The sequence below is a fragment of the Oryzias melastigma genome, linkage group LG13 (genome assembly GCF_002922805.2).
Source record: "Oryzias melastigma strain HK-1 linkage group LG13, ASM292280v2, whole genome shotgun sequence".
Lineage (NCBI taxonomy): Eukaryota > Metazoa > Chordata > Actinopteri > Beloniformes > Adrianichthyidae > Oryzias > Oryzias melastigma.
This window is the reverse complement of record NC_050524.1, coordinates 8,514,635-8,538,241: the sequence shown is the minus strand read 5'-3', so window position 1 is coordinate 8,538,241 and position 23,607 is coordinate 8,514,635. Positions and strand designations below refer to the sequence as shown.

Here is a 23,607-nt window from a genome sequence, read left to right as displayed (position 1 = left end):
TTCATTTTCTCTTTGTGAAGCAATATTATTAATCAGTACCTTATTAGAAAATGATCTTTAAACGATCCCTTTTTTTGTTTTTAATGACAGAAAATACTCTTTTCCTTGGGAGGCTCTTTCCTTTACTATGCAGACCGCTTTAAGATCTACAGTGCTTTCTGTGCCAGCCACACCAAGGTGCCAAAGGTTCTTGTGAAGGGTGAGTAACTGGAAATGTTTTCTTCTGGAATTGTGAAAACTTTATTAAAATTGACTTTCTTTTCTTAATTCATGACTCATATGGTTGATTTAAAATTACTTTTGAGATCTCCGGTCAACACGTCATCACATAAAACCACGGCCTTTTCCAGAATGGGAAAGATTCGTTCACTGTATATGAACTGGACTGAGTGAGTGTGACCATTTTCAAGAATATTAAATGCCATGTTAGAGCCAGGTGACATTGGGAAGCAGTGATTGGTCCAAATCGGTTGTAGTCATTGTTTCTATGACTTTTGCCAATCAGGAGTGAGCTTTTTGGAAGTCCACACCCCTGCCACATGAATCTGATTGACCAGTTTATAGGTTGACTATCATACATTACAGCAAATATATCATTAAAAAAATAGGATTAGCAAGAACATGTTAAAAAAAAGCATCAGTGTAGGAATGGTTAGTCTGACAAATAGATTGACTGAGTAATAGCAGTTTATTTCTCAATAGAAGTCTATGGGATTTTGGTTTCTTGGAGCCAACATGTACTTCCTGTTTGAAATCAATCAGTCCAATTTTTATATACAGTCAAAGAATTAATAAGAATGACAAACAAACCTGAGAATCTTTAGACACAAAGCACATTCTTCAGTCACTAGTTAGAAAACTGCTCCCCTCTCTTTAGGTCATGTGACAAACTGTAGTTTTCAACCAAGGTCCACACATTACACCAATGTGTTTCTGCATGGTTTGGTTACAATGACACATTAGATGTTGTGTCACTGTGTGTGTGCATGAGTGAATAGGACTGTGATTGCAAAGCACTTTGGGCCTTAAAAGTGCTTGTTTTAAGTTGAAACAAGGTAAAAAAAAAGTGCTATACAAGTAAACGTCATTTACTATTACAAAGTAAGATTGAAAGGACAGAAGAAACTGGAATGTGGTCACTCCACATCTCTTTTTATTTACATTTTATTTGTGATTTTAGAAAGGGTGACCAGTAGGGATGGAGTACCAAAACTGGCATTTTTGTAGCGGTGTGCGGTACACACAATCTGTGGTGCAGGTTTGGGCTTTGCTTGAATTAGCACTAATAGTTGCGATCGCAACATTACGAAATCCTGGAGGACTGACTTATGTGAAGCTTTTAAATCTGAAAGAGTTTTGTGAATTTCCTATAAGGGGGCGCAGATGAAGAGAACGCAGACCCTCCACAACACACAAACAGGCACGCAAACACTCCTGCATGGAAAAATGTCTTCTGCTCTGCATTTTTAAATTCAGATACATGCCGAGACCTTTTTTTTTTTTTTTTTTTTCATTTTCTGCACAGGTAAACACGTTGAGTTATTTATTTATTTTTTTTAACCAATTTCCTTATTCACAACAGTTTAAATTTGCAACACAATATACTGCAATTAGTCACGACATGATAAAATTAATCCACAACACAAAAAAAATCATCTTATCATATTATTCTGCCTCAATAATACTAAACGATCCAACATACAATGAAAAATGTATTAATATACATTACTGTGCATTTTATTTCCACTGTTATTAATCTTTAAAGTGAGGAGGCCATTTGATTTAGTCTACATTTCAATGTTGCATGTTACATTAAATTAAAATATTGTGTTTTAATTTGTTCTAAAATAAAAGCTTTTAATGTATATAGTTAATAAGAATATCGAACCGATAAGCGGTATTGATAAGAGGAGTAGTATCAATAAAATCTTAACACTACCCATCCCTAATCACCAGTTTCTGTGGTGACGAGGAAAAGGTTTTCTGCAGTCAGTAGAAGCGCCTGGTGCTGTTTCACTTACAGTTTTTAATAGTAATAGTTTATTTAAAAGAGGAAAATGCAATTTCAAAAAAACACATGATAACACATAGTTAGAAAAAGCCTGAATTAGACTAGATTTCATCTGGCCATATTAAAATACAAACACCTAATATACAAACGGATAAAAGACGACATCACAGCATTTATTCGCAGCATCAAAACAGGCTTTTAGTGTTGGCAGCTGTAGGTGTTTATGAAACACAATTTCTATTTTTTTTGTGTAGTAACCAAAGAAGAGGATGTATTACCCATCAACCATCTGCAACGTTTCATAAGTACCTATACATCTTTTATTCAGAGCTGTTAGTTCTAGACTGTTGTCCACCATACAGTGCAGCTGCAGGCTGTTGGGGTTAAAAGCTTTGTATGTAAATGTAATGAGCAGCGATAAACAGTTTGTTCTGTAGCTTGAACACCCACTCCTTTAGAAGTCTTCTGTCGGTACTTTCGTTTGCCACACTTGCATTTGGTGAGTCAGCTCCTTATCAGTACTGCGGGCATTATTTAAAGAACTTTTAGCACTTTTAAAGGGTGATTGGACACTTTTGTAGAAATCAAAGTGGTTAAAAGAGTACACAAAAATCACACAAGTGGTTGTGTAATTCAAGTGTTTCTGTGTACTGAAGAATCAGTTTAAAAAACACAATGATTGGAGTTCAACTTTAGTGCTTTAGATTTTACTTTTTTTTTAGAATTGTAAGATATAAATATTTAGTAAGTAGTTGCCAAATATTTGTATGCATTTTTGCTCCTGACTTGTCATTTCCTGAACTTATGTAACACACTAGCACTGACAAAGACAAAGAAAAGTTACACTAACCATGTTCTCTAGTCATTTCTAAATGGAAGTGAAAGACTCGCAAGCAGAATCTAATAAACACAAATGTCTAAATCAGATATGCAACCTTCAACATTCAAAGAGCTATTCGAGTCGATATCTGTTCGACCACAACCTGCTAGGAGCTACAAAGTCTTACATTCACCCTTAACCCTAGAACACTTTCGCTATTAAACGTTACACCATCACTTTTTTCAATTTTTATGAAAATATGACAATGTGTGATAAAGTAAAGTAGTTTTACTTTATTTTCAACTGTAGTTTATATAATAAAATGGAAAATAAAAACACACGAAGTTCCTAAAAACATGCTTGAAAATGACAGAAAAATTAGTAATTTAAGGAAAAAAAATCTAAAAAAAATAATGACACTGGAGAATTGACCTTTGCATTTACAATAATAATACAATTATGATGAATGTTAATCAACTTTTCTTTTTACTTAAATAAAACCTGACCATAAAGACACACATTTTTTTCTAATTATGAACTTGTTTTGACAGAGGTTCCTATGACTCCCTTTCAAAATAAAAGGCTTCCTGTCATATAGGATCATCTCAATGTAGCAGCAGATGGTGTAATGTCAACAGTAATTAAAAATATATGCTTTAGTTTGCATATCTATTTTTTCTTGTATAAATATGTAAATCTAAAAACAAAAATTAAATTAGAACTAAACTAAATCCTTGCATTTCGCTCATTAATAGAAATATTAATACAATTGGGTGCTCCCAAAGTTAGATTCTGGCTGGAGCTCTAACAGTGGTAGACACCACTCAAAAATCTCTTGCATTTTTCGACTTTGGTTAAGCCACAGCAGGTGATGGAGCATTATGGGTAATGTAGTCAGGAGCCTGGTGAAGTGATTCATACTGTGCATCAACTTTGTGCAAATGAGTTGAATAAAATCTGAATTTAAAAAAAAAAAAAGTTACTTTTTAAAATAAAAAAAACATTTAATTTTATTTAACCACATGTGGCTCCGGAGTCTCAGGCAGCAGACCACTGATCTAAACAAAAGTTGCCAACTGTACTTCTTTGAAAACATATTAAATAAATCAGTTCCATTTTAACATTTTTTCTCTCCCTTTCTTGCAGCAAAAAGTGACGCCAACTTTAAGGCTTTCCTTGATGAGCGGAACCCGAAGCAGCAGCACTCCTCCACCCTCGAATCCTACCTAATCAAACCCATACAGAGGGTGCTGAAGTACCCCCTCCTGCTGAGGGAGCTCTACTCACTCACAGACCCAGACAGTGAAGAACACTACCATCTGGATGGTAAGACGGTTTCCTCTGAACGCATTCAGTCATGACAGTTTATCTCTAACTCTGCCTTCTACTTTTACTTTAGTTGCTATGAAAGCCATGAACAAGGTCGCCAGTCACATCAACGAGATGCAGAAGATCCACGAAGAGTTTGGGTCGGTGTTTGACCAGCTCATCACCGAGCAGAGCGGCGAGAAAAAAGAGGTGGAGTTGAACAAACACGGCTTGTTCTGATGTCTCACAAAAGGTCACTGATGATTTTTTTTTTATCTTAATGCCAGGTTGCTGATCTGTCGATGGGCGACCTGCTGCTCCACAGCACCGTGACCTGGATCAACCCACCTGTATCCTTAGGAAAATGGAAGAAAGAACCACAGCTGACCACGTTTGGTATGAAATCAGGGATTCATTCTGTCGCCACTTATCAAGTCTATTTATGTATGAAAAAAATCTGATGTTAAAAGTAATCCTGCTGACATGAACAGATAGTTGTGGATTCATTTCTATCATATTCTGCACAATGCATGTGCTGATTTACCAAGACACCAAAGATTTTTGTATTTTTCAGTGTTCAAAACTGCAGTGGTCTTCATATGCAAAGATGGATCTAAACAGAAGAAGAAAATGGTTGGTTTTAGGAAATTAACATATTTTTTTGCTAAATATGAAAAAGTATTGACATTTTTTTTTCTGCATTTTTAAGGGTGGCTCCCATCGGTTATCAGTGTCCTCAGAGGACAAAGATCCCTTCCGGTTTCGTCACATGATCCCAACAGAGGCTCTCCAAGTCAGATCAATAGGAAACACAGGTTTACATTTTTTCTTCCCCCACTAATGAGTCTGGATTGTACTAAGTGCGCCTGCTGTTCCTCCTTAAAAATAATTTGTGTTTGTCCAGCAGATGGCGAGAGTTCCGCTGTGTGTGAGATCGTTCACACAAAATCAGAATCGGAGGGAAGGCCAGAAAGGATATTTCAGCTGTGCTGTAGGTGAGGAGACCGTAGGCTTCATTTTACTGCAGTTTAAAGCATTTTTTTCACTGATGATGTCCCGCCACAATAGAAAAAAAAAAACGTTGTAATTCATGGTTCTGTCTCCCTCAGCTCTCCAGAGAGCAGAAAGGACTTTCTGAAGACGGTGCATTCCATCTTGAGGGAGAAGCATCGCCGACAGCTCCTAAAAACAGAGAGCTTACCTCTCAGCCAGCAGTATGTGCCATTTGGAGGGAAGCGGCTGTGTGCCCTGAAGGGAGCCCGTCCAGCCATAAATAGAGCCGGTAATTGCCAATCTGTGGCTGCATTCAGTCTGCAGCATCAAGTGCCCCACTTCCTCACTTGCTGACATAATTCCTATCAAATATTTTGCTTATTCATTTAAAAAAATCCAACAGAAATGCATAAGTGGCATTCATTTTTTCGGTAAATGGTGTTTACAAAAAACAACTTTTCCTTTATACTTATTTATATCAGCAGCATCAATAGACGGATAGAGACACTCGACTCCTCCCCCTGTGTTTCTCCAACAGTGTTTGTGGTCTTTTCTGCTGTGAATGTATTTTGCCCCAAACGTTCACTTAGTAACCTTTAAAGAGCATTATTGCATTATGAAGATCATGCATAAGCCTGCTTTAGAGCTCACGGCTGCAGCCGGCAAGATGGAGACTATCTTGCAAGTAATTTTACTGTTGAATTTTCCTCAGCTGCAATTTTGGTTATGGACACTTATTGCTGAGTCCCCTGTAGGGCACAATCTCATTGTGAGTCATGCTTGTCACCGGCCCAGGCGGTTAATACGCTGCGTCCCGCCTGCTGTATGAAAGCAGAAAATCCAACAAGCCTTCGCATGTGGATTTAGAAGTCATGCTTTTCAAGGTCACGCTACAGTTTTTAAGTTTAGAACTTCGCCCTCTAAATTCTTTCCCTAATTTAAAGACTAATTCTGATAAAAGTTATTTTTTATTGGAGGATATATGTAAAGAACTTTAAGCTTAAAATTGCATTTCTTACTTTTTTTTATCCAATTTGCTGTAAATCCAAAAATGCTGTTTCAAAAGGCTTGTAGTGGTGATGTAGATGCTAGAAATGGCAGGCGAAAAGCTAAATGCTCCTCTCCATTCTGATGCATCCACTCGTAGACGAATACGTCTCCATTTTTCTCATCTTAGCTGGCATTTGGTTCAAAACTGTATGGCTGGATAGCTCCAATACAATGATAATGTTAGCTTAGGGCTGTGAGGGTCTGTACGCTAGCAGCAAAGCATGTAAACAGATGGATAATGGGGAGTCTAAAGATTTTATTATTTTGAAAAATCTAACCTGAATCTCACAGCTTCACCTTGGCTCACTTGAGGTGTGAAGTTTGGTCAAGGAAAGAAAATGACTACGTTTAAATGAGCTTTTATTCTGAAAAATCTTTTTGGCTTTGAAGACGACAGGATTCTCTCGGTTGCATTTCAGTCACTTGGGCGATAAAAGTCGTCTGGCTAGAAAAGTTGTGTGTGAGATGTTTTTTTGCAAGTGAATAAGGGATGAATTCAGGATTGAAAGTACAGACGGAAAAATGAATAAATACAACAATAGGCTACCAGGAGTCCTATTTATAATATGGATTTATTGCAACAGGAGATTCCCGCACACTCAGCCTGTTTGCATAATATTCTTGACATTAATTGACAGAGGATGTTACCAGAGTTGGATGTTCCACTGGTGTTATTATTAATATTACATATTTTGTTGTATTCAAGCATGCCCCCACACCCCAGGCCTCGGCTAGATCCTCAGGGATGCAGTTTCACAAAATGACCACTGGAGGCTGGTTTCAGAAGTTTGGCTTCCTATTGGCTATCACCTTAAAATTTTTATGCCCAAAAGAAGTTTAATCTTATATCATATTTTATCTTTTTTGTTTCTGTCCACACTGTCCCATTAGTTAGGTTAGGAGGCTTTTAGAACAGCTACAAGATTGGGCAAAGCTGTGCCTAAAGGAGGTCTCACTTCAATAATTTTTCTGATTTGTTTTCAAACCGTTCCCAGTGATCTTTTAAATATGATTGTGCCGTTTTTACCCAAAGTACAAAAACTTTTCTCACACAGTTTTTGCAGAGCTGCATTAGAAATTCACCTCAGAGTTGTGTTGAGAGTTGAGTATTTTCTACATGACATACAAGCTCTTTTTTTCACTGAATAAATATTGATTCATACTCAGAAATACTATTTTTAGCTTAATTTTCTTTATAAATGTCCCCATCATCAGAGAAATGCCACAAAACCATGTTAAATCACCATTTCCATCAGTGAACTTCAAGGGATACCTTTAGTGGAACCACACAAGATGAGCTCGATTTGCACTGTCAGTGGTTCCATTTCCTCATTTGATAAAACTTTATCTGCAACTGTCTTAATGTGAAATTTAAAAAGGTCTTCAAAAATAAAAGTATTCTGTCTTTTTTATAGAAAAATAGGTAACATCTAAAATGTATGTTTTATTTTTATCAGCATCTGCCCCTACCAGGACACTGGGCAGACGGAAGTTGGTCCGCAATCGCTTCACCATAGACACCGACATCGTCTTCGACGGGGACCCCGACCAGAATGACCTCACGTCACCACCAGAATCTAACTCTAGAAAGCTGCAGCAGAAAACCGAATCATCAGACGAGCAGCAGCAGCAGTCTGAGGAGGGGGACACAGACCGCTGGGTGGAGGAGCAGTTCGACCTGGAGGAGTACGAAGACCAGGAGGACATGAAAGAGACCGACATCCTGAGCGACGAGGACGAAGAGTTTTGCCAGGCTCCCAAAGCTCAGTCTGAAGATCTGGAAGCCCCAATGAAAGCTCTGTCCTTGGAAGGGGCTGAAGAAGTGGAGAGCGAGAGCTTGAAGTCGCCGTCTCTCAGCGACACGCACGATGATGATGAGAAGCTGTCTGACATGGAGGAAGGTGACGCTACTGATGACACGGAGGATCAGAAGGATGAGGTTTGGGTAAGACGGGAGCCATCAGGCTCATCTCAAGACTGATCCGCATAAAGATCCTCCATTTGCATTGATTTATATTGCACAGCTAGTAGAATAATCTTTACCTTACTGTTGCTGTTTCTACAGGGAAGATGGTTTGTAAAGCAATAAGGAATCAAATCAGATGTTTCATGAATTAGGCTTTGAAAGATGAACTGATGGTACAATCACGTAATCATGCGCTCTGATTGGCATTGTTTGCACATTCGGGCAGCGTTTTATAGTTTTACCTGCTGTTGCCAAATCTGATCATTGTAAAAACAATAATGTTAGTGAGATCTTCTCATAGCTAAGGGCTTTATATTATTTGTCCTTAAAGACATAGATTAATGAATTTCAGATTCAAGTCTTGTCATTTAGGCTACTTGTACATTTTGACTCTTTCTTGGATGGTGGTTTTCACTGTTTTACAGACTTCAAAAATAGTTATTTATCCTGTTACTTTTTCAAGCGATGTTGTAAAATGGATTTTTAGTTGTTTTAAATGAACAGGATCCTGTTTTACTTGAATTTGTTTGAGTTGCTCCTTGTTTTTACTTTTACTGTGAAGTCATTTACAGCTGTACATATTTCCTGTTTGGTGTCGCCACGCACATACACCCACACAACGCTTCTCTGTAGAGAAATCACACGTCACAAGAGTCTCAAAAACAGCTGCTTGTTTTTGTTGCATTAAAAAGACAGTGGGTTTTATTTATTTATGTGTAAATAATCATGGCTACAAACTGGTATGTAGTTTTTTTTTTCACAAAAAAAGTCAAAATTTGCTTAAACAATCAGGGGAAAAGACTTGGAATACCTAAATCATGGAAGATGTTATACTTGTAAACAAGTTATTGCGCTACTAAATGGCTTTTTTTGTTACTGTGTAAATATATATATGAAATGAATTCATATCATAATAAATACAGTTGTTTCCTACTTACGATATTTTTGTATGTGTTGTCATTGATTTATTTGATTGGTTTGATGTTTTTTGGACAGCAAAGTCAATGTTTTGGCAAAAATAATCTTGAGAATGAACCGAGCAGATAATCAAATGTTTTTTTTCTAACAGCAAAGACAACAAAAAAGGAAAATAACAAAAAAAAGGGCAACCCCAAACAAAAAGAAACAAATAATTGTGGATTGTTGCTTTGTGCTATATGCTAAAAATGTAAACAAAAATGAACAAGAACATTTAATTAATGATTGGCCAAGTATTTTACTGAAGAAAAGTCTCCTTTGCAAAGAGGCTCAAATGGGAGAGACATTGAAAGTGCATTAGCGTCAACTTCCCAGTACAGAAACAGCCCTCCTTAAGATTACCAATGACCTCCTTCTCGTCGGAGACTCTGGTTTAGTTTCCATCCTCCTCCTGTTTGATCTGACTGCGGCCTTTGATACCATCTCCCCTCCCATACTTCTGGAAAAACTTTCAAATCTCAGCACCTCTAACTTACCCTTCAACTGGTTCCAGTCATACCTCTCTGACCGCACTCAATTCATTCAGTTAAAATCCTTCACTTCTCCAACAGTGCCAGTCACAGCAGGTGTGCCCCAAGGCTCTGTCCTGGGGCCCCTGGTTTTCATCATCTATCTTCTCCCCCTTGGTCAAATCTTCTGTTAAACACGTTCATTTCCGCTGCTATGCGGATGACACCCAGCTCTACTTCTCATTCAAGCCTAATGCCACTCTCCCTCCTGCCTCCCTCTCCAGTTGCCTCCTAGAAATAAAATCCTGGTTCACTGTAAATTTCCTTAAACTAAATAGTAATAAAACTGAACTTCTCATTGTAGGAACCAAGACCACCTTAAATAAGCTCAATAACTTCTCAGTGTCCTTTGATAAAAGCTCCATCCTCCCTTCCTCACAGGTTAAGACTCTGGGTGTCATCCTTGATAGCACTCTTTCATTTACTGCCCACGTTAATGACATCACGCTTACTTCCGCCTCCATTCACCATCTCCGTCCCTCCCTACACTCCACAGCTGTTCTAGTGCACAGTCTCATCACCTCCTGTCTGGACTATTACAACTCCCTTTAATCTGGGCTCCCCTACAAAGCTACGTAAACTTCAACTGCTTCAAAACTCTGCCTCAAACACCCAACTAACACTTTTCACATCACACCTGTCCTGCAGCAGCTCCACTGGCTGCCAATGCCTCAACGGATCAACTATAAACTCCTTACTCTGATGTTCAAAGCCCTCCACAACCTCGCACCTCCATACCTGTGACCTTATCCATGTTATCCATATCCTCCTCCCTTCAGCTGGTTGTACCCACCAGTCGCCTCATCTCCATGGGGCGCCTCTGGAACTCCCTTCCTTCTGATCTACGGAACATGGACTCCCTCAGGTTGCCAAAAATCTCAAAAACCCCCTCTTCAGACAGGCATATCCACCCTAATTTAACGGAACTTCACTACATTTTATAAGTTTTATGACTGTCATTTTTAAACTATGTATTATGTTTAGTTTTTACCTGTAAGGCGACCTTGAGTGTCCAGAAAGGCCCCATATTAACAAAATGTATTATTATCATTATTAGAGGAAAGAACAATAATTGTGCATAACTAATTGGCCACCCAAAAGGAAAATTAGAGGGAATTAGTATGAACTGAAACATCAGAAAACCTATATCTGCAATGTTGCTTCCACAAAAATGACTTTTGCAGTTATTTCTTTATTTTCTCCTCCAAGATTTTTGTGAAAATTAACGTTTTATGTGCTCTTATTTTGAAAATAAACGACCTAAACAAATGAAAGTAGTGACTATCTTCTTTTAATTTTTAAACAAGTAAAAAAAAGCATTTTTTAATATTATTTTTACAGAAAAAATTGGATTAAATAAAAATATATAATTAAAAATGTGGAAAATATTATTTATTAATATTGGTTACTTGTTAAACTTAATAGTCTTTTGTTTTGACTGAGGAAACTAAATTTTCTACTCCCTATTATAGCAGTTGTCCACTTGGAACAGTAGGCATGGATAGCAGCGTACTGACAGCTGAATCATCACAGTCTGTCAGTTTCATTTCCACACTTGTATTATAACCCCACATGGTTCCTGTCAGCCATTGCACTCATCATTAAACTGGTTTTAGGTCCATCATGAAGGATTTAATGCCGCTAATGTCTTTGAGAAATTGCTATGACAGAAGCAAACATTTGCCATGGTGTCTTTGACTGTACAGCAAGTCACGATGATAGTGAAAAAAAAACATTTATTTAGTAAATGGAAACACACTGAAATTAAAATACACTTAGGGAGTGGAAATGAGTAGTTGCATTTATGTACAGCAGGTGGCATACTTCTCTTTTTTTATACATATAAATCCCAGAACATTTCATTCCACTTTTAAATTACTTTATTTACTTGTATCAAACCATATTAAGGTTAATTATTATGATTTTTGCGAATAAATGTTAGTAACAAATGCTTTTTTTTTTTTTTTTTAATTAAGCCACTCCTCTGTAGGGTGGTTTTCGTGAGCGCATCTGTTTACTTTCACAGCGGCTGGGAACAGGGACAATGGTTTCAGACGCAAACCAGCTCGACTGGTTTTTCAGTTTCTGTTCCTGTTTTATGACCTCCCTAGACAAATATCCCTGCCTATCTCTCTCTCTCTCTGTTTTTCTTTTATTTCTGGTCTATCATGATTCTCAGAAAACAGCCGGCGTTAGTTTGGGCCCTCCCCTTCCCTGACCAAATATGGTGTATTTCGTGTAATTCCTCAAAATGGTTGATCTACTTTAACATGACATTTTCACGGCAGTAAATTAAGATCAAATTCATCCTCTTTCAGACTTAGGAGGTTAGATTTCACATTTGTTTCTCTTTTGTTCTAAAATAACGTTGAAACAAATTAAAGGACTGCTTTAAAAATGGGAATGTGGTCAAGCTTTATGTGGTCGGATTCTGTAACTTTATGCTCTTTTAAAAATTCTGTTACTTCAAGAATGTAATAATGAAAACTCAGAGGAGGTATGTAAATTTTTTTAAGTTCACTCCGATCATCCTTGATCTATTTTCAAAGCATTTCCAGGTGTCCTTCATTTATGTTGAAACAGTTTTTAGCCAAAATAATAATACATTTAAAAAAAAAAGTTGTTTTCTAGCACAATAAGCCAAATAAGGTTTATTAACATACTTACTAAGATTCATTGCCATCTAAAGTGAGACCATTGTTTACAAAGGCCATATTAATAAACTGCTTAAAAAATATATTAACTATCTTTATTAACATTATATGGAGTGTTTTGCAGCACCTCATCTAAATTTTTACCAAAAGCTTAAATTTCTTTGTCCTCCGTCATCAGAAAAATACCACAAAAACACGTTAAAAAGACAATTTACATTGAAGTGGGACTTCAAGGTGACAAAATTTGCTCGCTCTGGGTTCTCCTAATTCGGGGATATAGGCAGCTCCAGGCCTCAAAGGACGCTGTGTCTGCATGATTTATAGATTTCCAAGCCCTCCTTATGACTGATTACCTGGTTCAGGTGAGTCCAGCCAATCAGAACATGCCAGGGAAGGATATATTGGAAAACGTGCAGAAATGCAACCCCTGTAGTTGCCTATCTCCGTTCGAGTTACTTTATTACAGAAATAACTTAAATACAAGTGAATGTGAGTACTTGACAAACAAGCAGACATATGTTGACAACTGTACGACATCACTTTCATTTTTAGATGAGGAAAAACCAGAAAGTTTTCCTTGTTTTTTTTGTCATGGAGAGCTTGCAGGTTTTGTGTCTCCAAACCAGCTTGATGGCATAACTTGCATGTTAGTTCTATCGGACAATCTTCAGTTTTTACTGTAGCCACAGTGAAAGCTTTTCTTTAGATGTAAGGAGTAAGGCGAGCTGTCACTTCTTCCAACCATGAAGGTCAAAGTGGAAATCTTAGCGTTGGTTCTGGGTGTCGTTAGCCTGGTTGGGACCATAGCAATCACCGCTTTACCCACATGGAAGGTTTCTGCTTTCATTGGTGCCAATCTCATCGTCATGGAGGAACTCCAGGAAGGATTGTGGATGACTTGCTACAGACACGCCAACTTCAGAATGCAGTGCAAGGCCTACGACTCGCTGCTGATTCTCCCCGGGGAGCTGCAGGCAGGCCGGGGGCTGATGTGCCTCTCCATAGCGCTGGTTATTTTTGCCATAATCGTCATGACTTGCGGGCTGAAAGAGACCTCTTGCTGCCGTGACAGTATTAAGAAAAAGAACATCGTGCTGGCCATTGGAGGAAGTTTGTATTTGGTTTCTTGTTTGACCACACTCATCCCTGTGTGCTGGGTGAGCCACTCCATCATCAGTGACTTCTACAATCCCACAATGGGGGACGGTCAGAGACGGGAGCTCGGGTCAGCCATCTACATCGGGTGGGCCACTTCACTGCTCCTGCTGATCACTGGAGTCATCCTCCTGATCCGATGCAGCAAACGGACAACACAGGAAGAGGAGTACTACTATGAAGATGACCTTCCAGAGGGGAGGGATGTCCAAGAGAAGAGGAGCATCTCACTAGCAAGGATAACATCCAGTGTTCAAGAATATGTCTAATGATGGTGCTGCTCTGCAGTAAGTCTGAAACATTTAGGGTTCAAAACAGAAGAATTTAACTTTAAATCCCTCCAGAAACAACACTTTCTTTCATTTTGTCTTTTGTAATCCGTTAACACTCAAACCATTTTTGTGAGATCTAATAGATGATGAAATCAAGCAAACAATGATGGACATGTATTCACTCAGGAAGTTATGTTTTCGTTTCATTGTATTTTAATTTATGCCTGATTCTTATGTAACATCCCTTATAATGAGACACTCATTTATCCCATAATGAAAGCTAAAGCTCTTCCATCCTGATATACCACTTTTACAGACACAAATATGTAAGAATGCACGTGTGTGCAAACCGCACACCTGCTACAGTGACAAAAGGGGAAAAGGAACAGGAATTGTTGAAAATACAAAATAAATCAGAAAAAAAATTCCCTTTACTTTGTGAAGTAAGATGGTGATTTGTGTTTTGATTGTCATCAAAAGAAAAAAGAGAAGTTAAAGTTTGAGATCATTTTCACTGTAAAGTTGTACATTTGTGTGCAGTTTGTCCACAGAGATGATGACTGTCTTCCCTTTGTGAGGATTGTATTTCTTTTAAGTTGTTTTTTCTTTTTTTGTGGTGCTTGGTGTGTTCCTGCTATCACAGTCCCACCAGATTCCACTTGTTAATCATCCACAGCTGTCATCATTTATGCTAATTTTCCTCTGTGTTTCTGAGTGTCTGGTTTCCAACCTTGTAAGATTGTTTACATTGTCATATTTCGCTGGTTTCTTCCATTGATCATATCTACATGTATTTATTAAACATTTAAATTCCTGCCACAACCTTAAGTGTCTCTTGTAATTTGGGTTATAGCTTCCATTTCATGACACCCTTTCTTTATCATTTTCTGTGAACGTAAAAAAAATCCTCATAGCGTTAATGTATTTCTTTGGGAAACTGATTGTTTTTGGGTCCAGTTGTTTCTGTACCAACTCTTTGTAATGGGCATGCTTCAAATTTGTAATAATCATCTGTGATTAAAACCAGATTGTTCTTAAAGCTGAGTAATCCACACTGTGGTGGCCAAAATTTCCAAGTATTTGATCCCTTGCTGATTTTGTAGATTTGCACACCTTTAAGTATAATAGTAGGCTCATTTAAACGGTGAGTGAAAAAAAAAAAAACACACAAAAATCAATTTTCAAGAATTTCTACACATTTATTTTCTAAGTATTTGAACCCCTTGTAACCATTAGGAGTTCTGGTTCATACAGACCTTGTAGACTCAGCCAAGCAATCTGTCAACTGAATTTATGGCTTCGTCTGAATTCCCCCCGTAATCCCCAACTACTACAAAACTATATAGTGCAGGAATATATAGTGCCCTGGATTTTAAAGGTATTTCGGACAAGTTTTTCTAAACACCGGATATGACGTCACCCATTTCACGAAGGGGAAAAAAAGAATAAATAAGAACATTTCACAACATTTATTCATGACTTTACTGTGTTCTGACGGTGAAAATGTGGTTGGTTTATTCAAATATTACATTTAAACACATTTTTTTTGTTCGAAATTGTTCGACCGCAATGTGGTCTATATCCGCTAATCTAGAGACCATCGATATAGGCTAGTTTTTTGCAAAGACTTCTGGGAAATTTCCAGTGCACTCGATTTTGGAATTAGTAGATTCGGACAGCACTAAATATAGTGAATGCACTATATCAGGGGTGGCCAACCCTGGTCCTCAAGAGCCTCAACCCTGCCTGTTTTCCAGCTCTCCCTGGACTGATTGATGCTGACAATTGAAATCAGGTGTGTTCAGTCAATCAGGATGTGGAATCATTTACGTCAACTAATCAGCAGGAAGCTGGTCAGGGAGAACTAGAAAACAGGCAGGGTTGAGGCTCCTGAGGACCAGGGTTGGCCACCCCTGCACTATATAGTGATTAGGAGTGGAATTAGGACACAACCGAAGACACCTGTTTGAACTAATCACCTGTAGAAAAGACACCAGTCACTTCTTTGTCAAGCATGGAGGTGGAAATATTATGCTTTTGGGTTGTTTTTCGGCACAGGGCTACTTCACCATGTCGATGGGTGGAGCCCTGTACCTTCAAATTCTGAGTGAGAACCTCCTTCCCTCTGCCACAAGGCCTAAAATGGATCATGGACGGGTCTCCAACAGCATTATGGCCCAAAACAATCAGCGAGGGCAACCAAGGCAAGGACTGGCTGAAGAAGCATATCAAGATCATAAAGTGACCCAGCCATCAATACTATAGAAACTTGAAGCTCAGAGTTGCCAAGAAACAGCCAACAAATCTGACTGATTTATGTAAAGAAGAGTGGATCAGAATTCCTAAAAAGATATTTCCCCCAATGAAATATTAATATATATATATATATATATATATAAGTATTCTTAAAAGCAGATTTTACGATTTTCTTTGTAATATTCTATCTCTCACTGTTCAAATGAACCTACCATTAAGATGATAGACGGTCATTTTATTTTAAATTGGACAAAACTACATGATCAGCAAGGAATCAAATACTTATTTTCTCCTCTGTAAATAAAACAGAATGATGAAGACATGGCGGTATAATGTGGAAAGTGTTTTACGGACAAACAGAGCTTAGGATATAAATTCTTTAAAGTTGATTTCTTAATTTTCTTTGTGTTTTTCTATCTCTTACTGTTCCAAGGAACCTACCGTTAAGATGACAGATTGTCTTTTTTTTAAGTGGACAAACCTACAAAGTCGGGAACGGACAGGACACTGTTTTCGTCCACTGTAGTCATCTACATTGAGGGAAGATGTTGATGCACTGAAGAAGTTGGGTTTGCTTTCAGATCATGTTTTTTAGATAAGGAAAAAACAAACAAAGTCTTTCTTTTTGTTTGGACAATAGGCCACATGCAAGCTTTATCAGTTCAAGCTAACTGGGTGGCATTGCGTGTCAAGAAAGCCCATCGCAGTTTCTAAAAAGAACCGACTCCAGAGAATTTGGTTTAGATGTAAGAAGACAGAGCAACCATCACAGCCATGCCTTCCCGCTGGGACATTCTTCCGATGCACTTGGGCATCATTGGCCTGATTGGGGCCATAGCAGTAACTGGTTTGTCCACATGGAAAGTTTTTGTTTTTCCCAGTGACAGTCCTGATGTCACAGAGGAACTGTGGGAAGGATTGTGGATAACCTGCCACAAATATTCTGAGCTCCAGGTGGATTGCAAGCCGTATGACTTGGACCATGATCTTACTCCAGAGCTGAAGGCGAGCAGATGGCTGATGTGCTTCTCCATTGGTGTGATTGTTGTTGCTTTGATCATCACAGGTTCGTTGTTTCACGAGACCTTTTCCTTTTGTGACACTGAGAAGAACAAGAACGTCATTCTGGCTGTTGGAGGAATCTTGTTTTGGGTTTCTGTTTTAACCCTGCTTATCCCTGTCAGCTGGGGGAGACACTCTATCAATGGGTCCGACAATGGAGTGGATTCTCAGAAATGGGAGAGGGGCTCAGCTATCTACATCGGCTGGGCCTCTTCAGCGTTCCTGTTCCTCGCTGGAGCAATCCTCCTGATCAGATGGAGCAATTCCGTTCTTCTTCAGAGTCATTCTCTTGATCAGAGGAAGGGACGTTAAATATTAAGAACGCTTTGCTGAAGACAATCTTCTGGAGGGAAAGGAAGTCCACGAAAAGTAAAGTAAACAATCAACAAGGACACCAGCTAGCTCTGACAACAATGGAAAAAAAGTTGATTTACTTCTATTTCACATTAAGCATCAATATACTAACTAAATACTTCGCTTTGCCTGATGAAAGACTTTTAACCCCTTCCACAATATAAAGTCATCTCTCAGCAAAAGACTTTCTTACTTGTAGGCCAAAAAATTGTTCTAAAATCTGTCAAAAAAAAAGCCACACCAGGAGCAGATTTGTGGTTTGCTTTGGCAATCCTTTCCAGGCTGTTGCTCCAAGACTCTGGAATAAGCTCCCTCTCTCCCTCCGTTCCCTGGACTCTGTTCACTCTTTTAAAAGCCAACTTAAAACCTTTTATTTTGCTCAGCATTTTAACTGAGTCTATTTTTAATTGGGCTTGAAATGATTGTTTTATGTGGTACTTGCTCCTGTCTTTTATGTTTCTTAGCTTGTGAGGCTTTCATCTTTTATGTTTTTAATCGAGAAAGCTTTGTCTTTTGTTTTTTTATCTTTTGAAGTATTTGTTTTTATGCTTTTAACTTGTGAAGCACCTTGTGACTGTTGTCGGTGAAAGGTGCTATATAAATAAAACTTACTTACTTACTTACTTACTTACTTACTTACTAACAATTCACCTCGTAAAACACAAAAATATTACAGAAACATGCCTCTTGATTGGAAATGACTTTAAAAGGAAACATTTTGATTTTTTTTTTTTTTTTTCAAAATTGTGGTTTTTATTCTTATTTTAGCCATTTTCGCTAAAACTCAAACTCAGGGAAATGATGTGGTGTTGGAATAGTCAGAAAAATGACTGTCCCACTTGGAAATCACACATGAATATAAGAAAACAATTAATCTTCAAACACTACATGAATGCAGAATAACTTCCTGCACCTGAAAAACGGTGAATTTATTTGTAGTGCGCCATCTATGGGGAAACACCTGAACTACAAAGAAAATAAAACATTAATAAAGATAATCAAAATCATTCATTCCAGTTTGGCGGGACAGATTAAATGGTTTAACAAGCCACATTTGGCCCCTGTGTCATTGTTTACCCACCCACAGTCTAAAGAAAGAGTACTGCAGGTCATTTTGCTTCAGTCAGACTATAGATCAAAGATGATCAACTGCTTTAATTATCATTTTAACACCTTGTAATACCCTCACTGAAAAATCCTTCCTGTTATGCAAATATTTGTCTTTCTTAATCATATATTGTGCATTTTTTCTGCTCATTTATATTCTTTTTTGTTGAAACCAGAAAAAAGTCACCAACGACAAAAGGGGTTCCAACGTATTAAATTCTTTGTTTTCAGTAATTATGGACATTCATGTATAAACATGAAACAACTAATCAGATACTTAATTAGTTATGTTTAGTCCTATTTTGTTATTCCTGCTTTAAAAAGACTGATATCGACAGCTTTTGAACATGTTTCTTACAATCAAATGTTTAAATGAGTCAAAATTAGAATCTTCAATAAAAAAATGCTTTTATTTCCTTGTCTGTCATTATTTTCCTCATAAATTCATCAAAACATTCAACTAACTTTACACACTTTAAGCATATCCCAGTTTATTTTTTGAACAGGAAAAATCTTGTGTATAAAGGTTTAGTTTGTGTTTTTTACATTATTAAAGTGAGAAATTCTTCAGTGTAACAGGAACACTGAGACCTGCTGGTGTGTGTTATAATGAAACTGGATCTCATTGAGTTTCTGTACTCAACACCTTCTTCTGGACTCACTTTACAAATAGACGCCTGATCATCGTATCAGCTTTCAGTCTGTGAGACAAAAGCACACCAACCATCACTCATTATGGGAAGCTTTTATTCACAAAAAAATTAAAAGTCTGTCCGTTAAAACTCTTAAACTCTTAAGTATTTTTAAAATTTGAACTATTTATAACTAAGATTACTGTGAAACTGTTTTTCAGTGTAACCCAAAGTGAAGCTTAAAAAATGATTTAATCCTGTTTTTAAAAAAAGTATAGTTAGATGATTAGAAACCAATCTTAGTGCTTCATTTGCATCGATTGAAAGGGATTAAGTTGTTTATCAGAAAGCCTCTCAGGTGATTGGTTGAAGTAGAAGTTTCATGTGCACTTTAAACAAACAGCACTCTTTGGTCCTACCCAGTTATCTCTCGGATGTGAAGAAGTTTAACCAGTAGGACAGCATTGCTGTTATTTTGGGTGTATAGGCTGCATAACTTGCCCTTCTCTTCAGTTTTGCTTCCTGCCCTGTAGGAGGACAGCCAAAGAGTGCGTCTTTGGCCTCAGCAGCAATGAGCGTCTACACTCCCTACAGCGGCTACACCAAGCCACCTCTGACTTACCCGGCGAGCTACTACGATGAGAAGCAGTACCAGCCGTATCAGCCGTATACAGAAGGCCCCCCGGACTCCGTGGATGAGGAAAAGAGAAAGATTGAGAAGAGAAAGCGCCGAAGTGCCATCTGCTGTGAGGTGGTGGCCCTCATCATCGGGTTTGTCGGCCTTATTGGAGTAGCTGCCGTGACGGGTTTGCCTATGTGGAAGGTAACAGCCTTCATTCAGGAGAACATCATTGTGATGGAGACCCGCTGGGAAGGCTTGTGGATGAACTGCTACAGACAAGCTAATATCAGGATGCAGTGCAAAGTGTACGACTCCCTGCTGTATCTGCCCGCCGACCTCCAGGCTGCCAGAGGTCTGATGTGCGCCTCGGTAGCTGTGACCACCCTGGCCCTCATCGTCTCAGCAGTGGGGATGAAATGTACCAAACTGGTGGACCACCGCGCTCGCACCAAGCACGTGGTTCTCGTGGCAGGAGGCAGTCTCTTCCTCTTGGGCTGCGCCACCACCCTAATCCCCGTGTCCTGGACCGGCCATGTCATCATCCAAGACTTCTACAACCCCCTGCTGATCGATGCCCAGCGCAGAGAGCTGGGGGAGGCCCTTTACATCGGTTGGGTGACCTCGGCTTTGCTCTTCACCGCGGGAGTGATCCTGCTGTGCCGCCATGCTCCCAAGACCCAGATAGAAGAGGAACGTGTGATTTACAACGAGGGAAGCGTTTACCAGCCTCCATACACATACCAGCCGTACACCTACCAGCCACAATACAGCTACCAACCAGCTTATTCTGCACCTCCAGGGTCTGTGGTTTACAGTGCGCGTTAGTAACAAACTCATTGGGGACTTTGCTTCAAAATCGATTGAGTTTGCTTGTTAAATGGAAAATGAGCCTAACCTCTCCATACAGAGATGTGGGGTTTAGAGGATTAGGGTGTGAGTTAAAACATTTTTTTTCATTTTAGGTGTTACTTAAAGTGAAGTACAGATGGAAATTCTTTGACAGTAATGATAGACTTTATGTCTGAATCATGAAAACCTGTGCGTCACCTTTTACCCCCATACGTTTAATACCCATTCCTGTTTTGACTATTGTCTAAAACAAAAACGGTTTGCAATTACTTTGCACAAAGTACTGACTTTTTTCTGTGACATGTAGTGCACTAAATTCTTTGTAAATTAAATGATTTTGTTTTTCTTACTTTAGATTTGGCCATGCGTGTTGGCTGGCAAGATTTCAATAAATGTAAATAAAGAAATGGGTTAAAGAGTTTTTGTTATATGTTTTTTGCTTTTATGTATTGTAAAATATTTACTAAAGTTTCGCTTAGTCACAAAGTTTCCCCATCTTGTTTTACCGTGAAGAGACACTCAAAGGGTTGGTATGTTCTTTGGACTGTTGTCAATAGAAATGTGCCTAAACTGGTCAAACCAGATTCATAGCTCCACCCACCAAACAAGTCTAAAACCAGTATAGATTTCAATCAAGCTGAAGGTGCAGCTGCTTGTTTCAAATCTAAGGCCTATAAGGGCCTGGATGAAAAAAATGTTATTATCTCCTTTAGGAGAAACACACAGTATCAGTGATTATTTAACCCTGTAAAACCCACTACTTTAAATTATTGACAAAATTAGGTCAACTTTTGTGGAAGTGTTGTGCATTTTTTATAAACCTTTTGATAAAATCCACAAAAAAAAAATCTTTGTAGTTTCATTTTTTATGAGACATATAGTATTATTCAGGATACGTTGGATGATTTGGTAAGTTTTTGCAATCTTATTCTTGTTTTAGGGTCGGCACTGACCTGTTTCAGTTTTTAATTGAATAAAATAATCACTTTAACCCTTCCGCTCTCCTTAGTTTGTTTACATTAAAAGTGGGGTCATCTGGACCCCCCAAGACAGTGCGCTGAACTTTTTTTTTATCTTTGATTTTTGAGTTTCACTAATGTCCATGACAGACATAAAATCCTGTCCACCTTTGTCATGGAGGAAATCACATATCAATATGTGGTTGGAGTCAACTGGACCCCAAAGAGAGCGGAAGGGTTAAATTAGTTTATCAAGGCTCTTATAATTTGTCATAAAATGAATTTCAACTAAATTCAAATTTTAAATGTTTTAATTCTAAAATGCTCTGGTAGAAATCAAGAAAAGATTAATAAAACAAAAAAAAAATCTCTAAGCCCCCAGTGAGGTCTGAACCGGTAACCTTTTGATTGTAAGAGCGGGAGGTTTAACCGCTAGGCCATCTAGAAACTGAAAATAACATCCTTTCTGGTGTTAGGGTCGTTTTTGACCTGCTCATATAAAGTAAGTTTAAAAAAGAATAATTAGAGCTAAAATTAGAATCATTAATAGATTTCGCCTAATTTCCCAACCTGGGATGAATAAAGTATTGCTATTCTATTCTATTCTAGATTTCAGTCAACACACTGACCCCTTTTTTCCCAATCATATGAGGTTCAAAGGAGGCTCATTTGTCCAGTATAGTTGCAACAAAGCAAAATAAATAAACTCAGTCATATGCAGACACACAAAGACTTTCCTCTGATTTAGCTTCTAATACTTTTGGAAGTTGTAAGTGATTCTATTAGTTTGATTTATTGGTAGTTTGTGTTCTAATGTGTTTAGATTGAGGTTCTATTGCTGACATATATAATATTCTATATTTACCCTCCAATTTGAAACCCATTTTTTAAATGGTGTGACTGTATTATATAATAAAAACATTAACTAACTCAGCTTTTTTCAAAACAGCAAGTAGTCATTTCAAAAATGTATTAATAGATTACATGGAGGCAGTCATTTTGAAATGTAGGAAAAGGCCTTCTACTGCCTCTTGTGCAGGGCGTCTGAAACAGTGGAGTTTCTGAAGACCCCCTAAGGTATTCTTAAGCCCCCCCTAATTAATTTAGGGAGTTTTAAGTTTTTAATTCATTTATCTTCTAAGATTTATTTAACTCAAGCTTTTAGAGTCAAGATTACAAAGGGGAGAGACTAAGCATATATGAGTCAAATAAGCTTGTGCCAAATATTGTTGAGGGTTATATTTTAGCATTATGTCATCTCAAGTAATTTAATAATGATTTTCAGTCCTTTGAATTGCAACCATTTTAGTCACATGTGTCCAAAATTTAATCTATGCAACATCAATACATATGGGAGCAACAAATTACTGTGTTGTGTGAGCAAAAGTCGTGACATTGCTTCTATGTTGGATTAGCTATCAATTCAATATGTTTTAATGTCTCTTGAAGGTCCAGGCAGAAGGAGAAGCTAAGGGAGAAAAAAAGACAAGCTCAAGGGAGAAAGACAGATGAGTTGCAGCAGGTGGATGGAGAGGCAGAGGTAGATCTGAGTGTTACAGAGAAAGGAGAGCAGACAGATAGGGAAAATTATTAGGGGACAAAGACACTGGACCCAGACAGGTAAAGTTGAACAGCTACACACAAGATAATTTTGGTACATAGAAGATTAGAAAAACACAATATTCAGTCAACAAGAATACACCTTTCTGTAGTATTTAGCAAAAACACCAAACATGATAGTTTAGTCAGTAGTGGTTGTAAGAATTGGAAGAAAGCTTTAGTCGTCTTTGACAACAAGCAGAAAATGGATAATCAAAAGGGCATTGTTACATTGAAAAGCTACCAGGAAACTAGCAAACAGGGAAACTCAAATAATAGCAACTACAAATGCGCTATGTTTGTTCATATTCCGTGCATCTCTGAGGGGTTAAGCCCCCCTGGTCTGCAATCTGTAGTTTTTATCAGTCCATTGTGGCTCTTTTTGCTTTAAAGAAATATGGTAACAATTTGAAAATATATTGAATTTTCATTTTTGGTGAATTAGATTTAG

At 38.0% G+C, this 23,607-nt stretch overlaps 4 protein-coding genes across 6 annotated transcripts in view; all 4 read left to right on the top strand.

The window, feature by feature from the left end:
• Nucleotides 1-9,251, top strand: part of LOC112149543 (TIAM Rac1 associated GEF 1) — a 58,680-nt gene extending 49,429 nt beyond the window's left edge. For 2 of the 3 annotated variants that reach the window (XM_024277302.2, XM_024277303.2), the window contains exons 19-27: nt 91-199; nt 3,978-4,157; nt 4,231-4,349; nt 4,427-4,535; nt 4,714-4,772; nt 4,849-4,954; nt 5,044-5,134; nt 5,249-5,421; nt 7,640-9,251. In XM_024277302.2, the coding sequence (XP_024133070.1) occupies nt 91-199; nt 3,978-4,157; nt 4,231-4,349; nt 4,427-4,535; nt 4,714-4,772; nt 4,849-4,954; nt 5,044-5,134; nt 5,249-5,421; nt 7,640-8,163 (1,470 nt within the window). In that variant the 3' untranslated portion in view covers nt 8,164-9,251. The remainder of the gene's footprint in view (nt 1-90; nt 200-3,977; nt 4,158-4,230; nt 4,350-4,426; nt 4,536-4,713; nt 4,773-4,848; nt 4,955-5,043; nt 5,135-5,248; nt 5,422-7,639) is intronic. The other variant, XM_024277304.2, reaches the window with a different exon arrangement.
• Nucleotides 9,252-11,133: 1,882 nt separating this feature from the next.
• Nucleotides 11,134-14,483, top strand: LOC112149895 (claudin-8-like). Its single transcript, XM_036214660.1, has one exon. The coding sequence runs from the start codon at nt 13,033-13,035 to the stop codon at nt 13,711-13,713; it is 681 nt and encodes a 226-aa protein (XP_036070553.1). The 5' UTR covers nt 11,134-13,032; the 3' UTR covers nt 13,714-14,483.
• A 2,263-nt stretch (nt 14,484-16,746) lies between these two features.
• On the top strand, nt 16,747-17,346 carry LOC112149400 (claudin-17-like). The gene has a single exon (XM_024277057.1). The coding sequence runs from the start codon at nt 16,747-16,749 to the stop codon at nt 17,344-17,346; it is 600 nt and encodes a 199-aa protein (XP_024132825.1).
• Nucleotides 17,347-19,573: 2,227 nt separating this feature from the next.
• zgc:110333 (uncharacterized protein LOC550497 homolog) lies at nt 19,574-21,206 on the top strand. The gene has a single exon (XM_024277363.2). The coding sequence runs from the start codon at nt 19,699-19,701 to the stop codon at nt 20,572-20,574; it is 876 nt and encodes a 291-aa protein (XP_024133131.1). The 5' UTR covers nt 19,574-19,698; the 3' UTR covers nt 20,575-21,206.
• The last annotated feature ends 2,401 nt before the right edge of the window (nt 21,207-23,607 follow it).